This window comes from Orycteropus afer, unplaced genomic scaffold (genome assembly GCF_000298275.1).
Source record: "Orycteropus afer afer isolate SDZICR_OR568_19922 unplaced genomic scaffold, OryAfe1.0 scaffold00213, whole genome shotgun sequence".
NCBI classification, from domain to species: Eukaryota; Metazoa; Chordata; class Mammalia; order Tubulidentata; family Orycteropodidae; genus Orycteropus; species Orycteropus afer.
This window is the reverse complement of record NW_006921800.1, coordinates 2,476,583-2,487,440: the sequence shown is the minus strand read 5'-3', so window position 1 is coordinate 2,487,440 and position 10,858 is coordinate 2,476,583. Positions and strand designations below refer to the sequence as shown.

The 10,858-nt window shown below is 35.9% G+C and overlaps 1 protein-coding gene across 1 annotated transcript in view; it reads left to right on the top strand.

The window, feature by feature from the left end:
* The window catches only part of ANKRD13C (ankyrin repeat domain 13C), a 164,419-nt gene that overhangs the window by 138,511 nt on the left and 15,050 nt on the right, over positions 1-10,858 (top strand). Inside the window, exons 10-11 of the mRNA XM_007948319.2 lie at positions 9,195-9,274; positions 10,505-10,603. Of these exons, the coding sequence (XP_007946510.1) occupies positions 9,195-9,274; positions 10,505-10,603 (179 nt within the window). The remainder of the gene's footprint in view (positions 1-9,194; positions 9,275-10,504; positions 10,604-10,858) is intronic.

The window sequence follows — 10,858 nt, the reverse complement described above, 5'->3', positions numbered from 1 at the left end:
TGAAAACTATGACCTGGGAGGGGAAGATTAAGAATAATAATAAAAAGAACAAAAGTCTTATTAATAATAGTTTTTTTAAAACAGACAAATACAAGCAGACTAATCACTGGAAAAAAGAAAGCAAAAAAGCAAAAAATAAAAATATAAAAAAGAGGAAAAAGAAAAAGAATCAGTGGAGGATAGGGCAGGGCACCCAGGCTCTGTCTGAGCACACAGACTGTGATGGAGTTCCTTTTGGATCAGAAGTTAGGTGGGAGTCAGGGATGGCCGCACCTCCGTTCACTTAGCGGGTGTGGGGTATAAGAGTAACAAGAGGTATGCTGTACCTTTTCAGTCTTGAGGGTCCGGAGCGTCCTTGGGTTTGCTTGAAAGCAGAATGTTTTCTCACGCCCCAGGAATCTGCCAGAGTGTTGTCTCTTTAAATATCCAAAATTGTCAAGCTGCTTTTAATCCTTCAACATGGCAGCGTCCTCCGGCCTGGGAAAAGTCCACAGTTCAGCCTCCCTTTCTCTTCACCTTCTCTGTTTGTTCCCCAGCCACCGTACACAGTCCTCTGTGTAGTCCCTGGCTAGCAGGGTGATTTTTAGGTTAATTCTTAGGTCCTACCACCACTCGGGAATCTCCAAGCTGTTTGTGCCATCAGGATCGCTCAAGATCACTGCCAGACTACAGCTCCGTATGTCTCCTTTGTTGGTATTTTCACTCAAATTCTTCTGCTAGTTGGGGTTTAATCCACTTCTATATCTTTCTCTTCAAAGCTAGGGGTCCAGGATTATCTTCTGTGTCTGTGTTAATTGGTTTCCCTTTACTTTGTTGAAGAGGGTCTGTGTAGTCTTTCTGCCTACTCTGCCATCTTTCCGGTATATATCGAATCTTCCTCTTTTTCACTGACCTTCTGTTTTACCAAGCATAATGTCCTTCTCCAGGACCTTCTTATAACACATCCAAAGAGGTGAGATGAAGTTGTTCCTCCACACTTCTAAGGAACATTCTGGCTGTACTTCTAAGACAAATTTGTTCATTTTTCTGGTGATCCACAGTATGATAAATTTTGCCAACATCATAATTCAAATGGCATCAATTATTCTTTGATTTTCTTTATTCCTTGCCCTTCTTTCACATGCATGTTAGACTATTGGAAATACCATGGCTTTAGACAAGTGCACCTTAGTCCTCAAAGTGCTCTCTTTGCTTTTTAACACTTTTCCAACAGTTTTCCCCAATTCACTGCATTTGTTTCCTTGACTGCTGCTTCCATGGGCATTTATTGTGGATTCAAGTGAAATGAAATCATTTACAATATCAGTCTTTTCTACAATTATCATGATGTTGCTTATTGATCCAGTTGTGAGGATCTTATTTGTCTTTGTTGGGGTGTAATCCATATTGAACACTGTACTTTTGATTTCCATCAGTAAGTGCTTGAAGTCATGTTCAGCAAGCAGAGTTTTGTCACCTGCATATTGCAGGTTGTTAATGAGTCTTCCTCCAATCCTGATGCCATGTTCTTCATATAGCCCAGCATCTTGGATTATTTGCTCAGTAAACTGAGTGAATTATTATGGTGCAAAAAGACATATGCAGTAACTTTCCCAGCATGAATCAATTTTCTCTTTCTACTGATTTGCCTTATGTGGACATTATGAATGTTTTGTATAAATGGAATCATATGTGTTGTTTGGGGTTTTTGTTTTGTTTTTTACTTTTTATTGTGATTTGGATGAAAGTTTCCAGTGAGCACTTTATACTAAAGCATTTTGTATTGTGACATTGATTGCAGTCCCCACCATGTAACAGCACTCTTCCCGCTTCTTCCTTGTGTTTCCAGTTTCCATTACTCCTTCCTGCTATCCATTTTGCTTCTGAGCTTTATTCCTGGGTGAATGCTACCCTTTTGATATTTTATGGTTGGGTATTCTAGGGAGTGTATAACTCTCTGATGTTATTGTTTACCTTATAGGACTGTCCATTGCTTGGCTTCCACCAATTGTCTGTCAGTTTGTCATACTATGGTGGATTGCATGTTGCTGTGTCCCATTGATATTTCAAATACCAGCAGGGTCATCCATGGAGAATAGGTATCAGCAGAGCTCAAGACGAAGATAGGCTGGAGAGAAGGGCAGGGCCATTCACTTCTGAAAACCTGGCCAGTGAAAACCTTATGATAGCAGTGAAACACTGTCTGATATATTACTGGAAAACTTTATGAATAGCTGTGAACATTGAAACAGTATTGGAAGATGATCCCCTCAGGTTGGAATGCACTCAAAATACCACTGGGGGGAGCTGCCTCTCCAGAGTAGAGTCATCCTTAATGATTTGTATGGAGTAAATCCTTCAGGATATTCATTTGCAGATGGGGCATGACTCAAAATAGTCAGAAACAGCTGCAAACATTCATTAATAATTGAAACATGGAATGTATGAAGTATGAGGCTAGGAAAATTGTAAGTAGTCAAAAATGAAATGAAATAGAATGCATAAAGATTGATATCCTAGGCATTAGTGAACCGAAATGGATTAGTAGTGGCCATTCTGATTCAGACAATTATATGGTATACTATCCTGGGAATGGCATATTGAGGAGGAATGGAGTTGCAGTCATTGTCAAAAAGATCATTTCAAGATCTATCCTGAACTCCAGTGCTTGTCAGTGATAGTATAATATCAATATACCTCCAAGGAAGACCAGTTAATATTACTCAAATTTATGCACGAATCACTAAAACCAAAGATGAAGAAATTGAATATTTTTACCAACTTCTGCAGTCTAAAATTGACATAATATACTGTCAAGATGTATTTATAATTACTGGTGTTCAGAATGTGAGATTGAAACAAGGGAAGATCATTGGTAGTTGGAAAATATGGCCTTGGTGATAGAAGTGACAGTGGAGATCACATGATGGAATTCTGTAAGACCAATGATTTATTCATTTTCAATACCTTTTTTCAACAACATAAACAGCGAATATAAACATGGACCTTGCCAGATGTGATATACAGACATCAGATCAACTGCATTTCTGGAAGTAGATGATGGAAAGGCTCCGTATCGTCAAGTCAGAACAAGGCTAGAAGCTGACTGTGGTACAGACCATCAATTGCTCATATGCAAGTTCAATTTGAAGCTAATTAAAATAAGTCCATGAGAGCCAAAATGACTTTGATTAAATCCCACCTGAAGTTAGAGACCATCAGAAGAATAGATTTGACATATTGAACACTAATGACCGAAAACCAGAGAAATTGTGGAATGACATCAAGAAAAGCAAGCAGTGGTTAAAAAGACAAGGAAGAAAAGACCAAAATGTATGTCAGAAGAGACTCTCAAACTTGCTTTTGAATGGAGAGTAGCTAAAGTGAATGAAAGAAATGATGAGATAAAAGAGCTGAACAAAAGATTTCAAAGGGCAGCTCTAGAAGACAAAGTAAAGTATTATAATGAAATGTGCAAAGACCTGGAAAACCAAATGGGAAGAACATGCTTGGCATTTCTCAAGCTGAAAGAACTGAAGGAAAAATTCAAGTTTTGAGTTGCAGTATTGAAGAATTCTATTGGCAAAATATTTGACAATCCAGGAAACATCAAAAGAAGATGGAAAAAGCACAGTTACTGTATCAAAAAGATTTGGTCAATATCCAGGTATTTCAGGAGGTAGCATATGATCAGGAACCAATGACATCAAAGGAAGAAGTCCAGGCTACGTTGGAGGAAATGGTAAAATGCAAGGCTCCAGGAATTGATGGAATACCCATTGAGATGTTTCAGCAAGTGGATGCAACTCTAGAAGCACTTACTTGTTTATGCCAAGATATTTGGAAGACAGCTACCTTGTCAGCTGACTGTATCAGATTGATATTTGTGTCCATTCCAAAGAAAATCCAACAGAATGTGGAAATTATCTCAGAATATTATTAATATCATATGCTAGAAAGTTTTGCTGAAGAGAAATAAAAAATGGTTGCAGAAGTATATTAACAGGGAACTTCTAGAAATGCAAATTGGATTCAGAAGAGGACATGGATCAAGGGATATCATTGCCGATGTCAGATGAATCCTAGCTGAAAGCAAAGAATAACAGATGTATACCTGTGTTAATTTATTGACTATGCAAAGGCATTTGACTGTGTGGATCATAACCAGTTATGGATAACATTGCGAACAATGGGAATTCCAGAACACTTAATTATGCTCATGAGGAACCTGTATATAGACCAAGAGGCTATCATGGTTAAAAAGCCCCCAAGATCCTTCTGACATCAATGATAATCCTTGCTCCACATATTCCTCTGAATGCGGCCTGAATTTCTGCCAGTTTACTATTGATGTACTGCTGTAACCATGTTTGAATTCTTCAGCAAAATTTTACTTACATGAGATATTAATGATATTGTTCAATAATTCCTGCCTTCTGTTGGATCATTTTTCTTTGAATTGTCAGTTGGTCAGCTTGCTGTCTTCCAAATTTCTTGATATAGATGAATGACCACTTCCAGTGTTGCATCTGTTGAAACATCTTAATTCGTAATCCATGAATTCCTGGAGCCTTGTTTTTCATCAGTGCTTTCAGTGCAACTTAAATTTCTTTATTCAACTCCATTGGTTATTGATCATGTGCTACCTTCTGAAATGATTGAACATCAACTAGTTCTTTTTGGTAGTGACTATGTGTATGCCTTCCATCTTCTTTTGATGCTTTGTGCATTTTTCAGTGTTTTGCTCATAGAATTCTTTAATATTGCACCTCAAGGCTTGAATTTTTTCTTCAATTCTTTCAGCTTGAGAAATGCTGAGTGTCTTCTTCCCTTCTGGTTTTCTAGTTCCAGGTCTTTTCTCATTTCATTGTAATACTTTCCTTTGTCTTCTCAAGCTGCCCTTTGGAATCTTTTGTTCAGCTTTTTACTTCATCAGTTCTTCCATTCACTTCAGCTACTCTCCATTCAAGAGCAAGTTTCAAAGTTTTTTCTGATATCTCTTTTCTTCTGTTTTTAGTGACCCTTTGCTTTCTTGAAGTATGATGTGTTTTGATGTCACTCCACAGCTCATCTGTTCTGCAGTCATTAGCTTTCAGTGTATCAAATCTGTTCTTCAGATGATCTCTAAATTCAGGTGGGATATACTTAAGGTCGTACTTTGGCTCTCCTTTACTTTTAATTTTTTTCAGCTTCAACTTGAACATGCATATGAGCAACTGATGATCTGTTCCATAGTTGTCCACTGGCCTTTTTCTGATTGATGATAGTGAGCTTCTCTATTGTCTTTGTCCACAGATAGGGTCAATTTGATTGCTTGTGTATCGTTACCCTTTATGTTATTGAGAAGAGATATTTGCAATGAATAAGTTGTTAGTCTTGCAAAATTCTGTTACTCAACCTCCAGTGTCCTTTCTATCACCAAGGCTATATTTTCTAATCACTGATCCTTCTTTGTTTCCAACTTTTGCTTTCTAATCACCAATAATTATCAATACATTTTGATTGCATGTTCGGTCAATTTCAGACTGCAGAAGTTGGTAAACAAAATCTTCAGTTGATTTAAGTTTGGCACTAGTGGTTGGTGCATGAATTTGAATAATAAGTTGTATTAACTTTTCTTCCTTGTACACATATGGATATCATCCTGTCACTGACAGCATTGTACTGAAGGATCTTGAAATGTTCCTTTTGACAGTGAATGCAGTGCCCCCTCTTCAATTTGTCATTCCTGTTTTAGGAGATCACAGTAAATTGTCTGATTCAAAATGACCAATACCAGTCCTTGTCAGTTCACTAATACCTTGGTTATCAATCTTCAATCATTCCATTTCATTTTTAACAACTTCCAGTTTTCCTAGATTCATACTTCACGTGTTCCAGATTACAATTACTTATGGGATGTTTACAGTTATTTCTTCTCATTTTGAATCATGCCACAATCAGCAAATGAAAGTCTTGAAAGCTTTATTCCATTAATGTCATTACAGTCACCTCTTCTTTGAGAAGGCCTCTTTTCCCCATCATATTTTAAGTGCCTTCCAACCTAAGCAGCTCATCTTCCAGCACTGTATCAGACAATATTTGATTGTTATGAATTCATAAGGTTTTCACTTGCCAATTATTTTAGAAGTAGATTACCAGGTCCTTCTTATTTTCTCTTCATTCTGTAAGCTCTGCTGAAACCTCTCCATAATGGGTGAGCCTGCTGGTATCTGAAATACCAGTGGCATAGTTTCCAGTATCAGAACAACACGCAAGCCACCATAGTATGACATACTGACAGATGGATGAGTGGTGGTGAGCAGTTCTAATATTTACTATATATTTTTAACAAGATGTTGTAATAGGTTAATTTAAGTACTTACAAATTGTCTTAAGTCATGTGTATTTGCTACATTTTTGACATTTTTTTTTCTTATTGTTGTAATCAATTGGAGGAGAGAATAATGCCCCATTTATACCTTAGATGTGTAAATCATTGATAAAAGCCTTTATTTTGTACCAGTTATACTGAATATTGAATTAAACCTTGTGAGTGATTTTATGATTTTCATTATACATGAATGTTTCAAACTTCCAGAAACTTCTGTCATCTACAGTACTAGAATAATGACAAACAGCAATGAACAGAAAAGCATATCCTCTTAACTTCCAGGAAAATAGTCATCAAAATTTTTAAATTTCCTTATGAAGCGTAGGCATAATAGCATTTCAGTACCAGAGCCTGTTGACTTGGGAAGTAAAGTTAGAAAGCTACCTGGTGATCTTTGGCAATCTTCACGTCTTCCTCTTTCATTAGATAGCAGTGATACCAGTGTAGATATGACACAGGAAGATTCAGGCTGAAGTTTTATTATATAATAAAGGATAATGTGGAATAAATATAAATTAGAAAAAACATTATTTAGTGTAATAATTGATATTTCATAATTATAAGGTAAAGTGTTCAGTAAATGGTTAATTACAGTGAAACCTAGCTAGAAATTGATGGGACTGCTTTGTTTTTCCACGTTTTGCAAATTTTCCCCCTTTGACAGGGTGTAAAACTCAAAAAACCCAAACTCATTGCCATCGAGTTGATTCTGATTCATAGTGACCCCTATTGGGTTTCCAAGGCTGTAAATCTTTATGGGAGTAGATCACCCCATCTTTTTTCCATGGAGTGGCTGGTGGGTTTGAACCGCTGACCTTCTGGTTTGTAGCCATTTGCCTTACCTACTGTGCCACTGGAGTCTTAACAGGGTGTGGTCTTACTGTTTTCCTAGCATGTGATTTATTGGAAAATATTTGAGTTTCCTTCTCTGACAATTTTCTACCTTACACATATTCCGTCTTTTATGCTTTTATTATATATTAATTAAAATTTCTTTATTAAGGTGAGGAATGTGTATTTTATATCTTAACGTAAAACAAATCCTCAGAACTGGACCAATAAGCAACATCTTGATAAATGTAGAAAAGATCAAAATTGTCAAGGATTTCATTTTACTTGGATCCACAATCAGTGCCCATGAGAGCGGCAGTCAAAAAATAAAAAATCTATTTATTGCATGTGGTAGATCTGCTGCAAAAGGCCTCTTTTAAAGTGTTAAAAACAAAAAATGTCACTTTGAAGGAGAAGGCCTGACCCACGTGATGATATTTTAATTTGCTTCATATACATAGGAAAACTTGTCAATGAATAAATTAGACTGAAGAAAAATTGATGGACTTTGAATTATTGTGTTGGTAGATAATACTGAATTTACCATGGACTGCCAGAAGGATAAACAAAACTGTTTTGGATAACAACTTCAACCTTTTCTCTATTTATCATGATGTTGCTTAACGGTCCAATTTTGAGGACTTTTGTTTTCTGTATGTTTGTTTATATTTATCCATAATGAAGCCTGTACTCTTTGATCTTCATCAGTAAGTGCTTCAAGCCCTCTTCATTTTCAGTAAGTATGGTTGTGTCATGTGCATGTCACAGGTTGTTAATGAGTCGTCCTGCATTCCTGATGCTACATCCTTCTTCACATAGTCCAGCTTCTGAAGATTATTTGCTTAGCATATAAATTGAATACGTTTGGTGAAAGGATGCAACCCTAACGCATACCATTCTTGATTTTAAACCATGCAGTATTCCCTTGTTCTATTCCAACAATTGCCTCTTGATCTGTGTATAGGTTCCTCATGAACACAAACGTGTTCGGGAATTCCATTCTTTGCAGTGTTAACCATAATTTGTTATGATTCACACAGTGGAATGCCTTTGCATAGTCAATGAAACACAGGGAAACAACTTTCTGGTATTCTTTGCTTTCAGCCAAGATCTATCTCACATAAGCAATGATGATATTCTTTTCTACATTCTTCTCTGAAAAAAAAAAAAAAAAAACCTCACTGCCATCGAGTTGGATCTGACTCGTAGCGACCCCTCCTTGGGTTTCTGAGACAGTATCACTATGGAATTAGCTTGCCCAACCTTCCTTCTAAGGAGTGGCTGGTGGGTTTGAACTGCCAGCCTTCAGGTTAGCAGTCCAATGCCTTAGGTACTATGCCACAGAGCCCCCACATTCTTCTCAGAACTCGGTTTGAATTTCTGGCTATTGCCTGTTCTTACAGTGCTGCAGCTGTTTTTTGAACTATCTGTCATCAGCAGAATGTTACTTGCATGTGATTTTAATGGTATTGTTTGATAATTTCTGTATATTTGGGAATCATTTTTCTTTGGAATGTGCACGAATATGGACCTCTGCCTGTCAGCTAGCAAGGTAACTGTCTTCCAGTCTTCTTGGCATACACAAGTGAGCTCCTCCAGTGTTGCATCCATTGTTGTAACATCTCAGTGGGTATTCCTTCAATTCCTGGAGCCTTGTTTTTCACCAGTGCCTTCAGTGCAGCTTTGAATTCTTCCTGAAATACTGTCAGTTCTTGAGCATATGCTACTTCCTGAAATGTTGAATATCACCCAGTTCTTTCGGTACCGTGACACTTTATATTCTTTCCATCTTCTTTTGATGCTTCCTACATCAGTCAACATTTTGGCCATAGACTCCTTTAGTATTGCAACTTGATGTTTGAATTTTTTTTCAGTTTTTTCAGCTTGAGAAATGTTACAAGTATTGTTAAATCCTGCAGGGAACCTAAAAGAGATTAAGTACTAGTCTAAATAGTTTATTTATGTTTGCAATTTATATTTTTAAAGATGAAACATTTTTCTCTTTTGGCAGCCAGTTCGAAGACAGTCCCTTACCCCTCCTCCACAGAACACTATTACATGGGAAGAATATATATCTGCTGAAAATGGAAAGTAAGTGTGTTCTTGTTTTCTATATATGGTTTGTTTTTTAGAAAGAACAATTTGTAATCACTTATCATGTTTATAAATTCACTTATATATTAATTTATACATGTAATTATTTTTAAGGTAAAATGAGTATATTTTGGCTTAACCAGTTTTTTAAGACCTTTCAAAATTATGGTATGCATGAGGAAGATGGTATCCCAAATATGTGTACCTTTTGAGTATGGTTGGAGAGCCTGCTTTTTATTCTCTTGCTAGTTTACACATACGAAGTTACATACACACTGTTCTAAGGAAATGTAATAGGAATTAGCCAATGTAGTTGCTTCTTTGAAATCTTCCATTTGTGATAAACTCTTGTATACTGTGATTATCCTGAATCTTGAACTGGTGTGTAAGGCCATTCACTATTTGTCATCTATTTGCCTTTCTAAGCCCATACAAACCCTATATCTACTTCTGCTTCTACCACACAATTTCTCACCATCCTACCATAGGACCTTTGCTCAGTGTTGTGTTACTAATACTTAGTGGAGTGCCTAGCACATAGTTTATGTTCAGTGAATATGTTTTTAATGAAAGGACCATGAATGAATAAAGTGTTTATTTTGAATGAAAGAGTAAATAAAAAATTCTAGCTAGCATGTCAAGGGAAGTACAGAACTTTCTAGAAAATACTATTTCCTTCTGGTGGAGAATCAAGTGTTACCTAACCCCCATGTTTAGGAAGTTGTCATGATTATTTTGTTTTCTAAAGGTTCATTTTTCTGTCTTCTCCAAAATATTTTTTGTAATATTCTACGGTTAATATGATTGGAATTCATCTCTGATTCTTTTTTTTTTTTCCATCTCACTTCTTATTGCTCAGTGCTGAGATTATAGACAGTATATGACTTTGAATTGAATAAATGATTATGAAGATATACAGTGGTATTTTTAAAATCTCTATTTCTAGCAATTTGCTTTTTCTTAAAGTGATTATTAAAATTATTTTCTTTTTGAAAGTAGTTGAATTTTAAAGTTTTTTTCCTGACTTTTTACACTTTACTATTTTCTTATTTTTGTTACTTTTATCTTATTTCTCATACATGTCTAATTCTTTTTTAGCATAATTTTATTTCTATACACAGAATAAGAAAGATTAATGACTGCCATTGGAAAATGATAGATTATTCTTTAGGAAGATGATAGCATATGGAAAAGCACCCTAATATTTCTCTTTTTTTTCCATTATAGAGCTCCTCATCTGGGTAGAGAACTAGTGTGCAAAGAGGGTAAGAAAACGTTTAAAGCCACAATAGCTATGAGCCAGGAATTTCCCTTAGGAATTGAGTCGTAAGTTTGCTACTAATTATCCATGTTTATGAAAGAAGCTACTAAACTTAAAGACTAATACTGTTTTCATCTGTAGGGTGCATTTAAGGGTTTTGATATATGAAAACAAATAACCATTCCTTTGATAGTGTGTACACCCTTCTAGAAATTTCTGATTCACAAAAGTATTAACATTTTTACTATTTTTGCCAGATAAATTTTGCATAGTTTATTATTATTATAATGAAGGTAATAAATGAATGGATTCTTGTTACA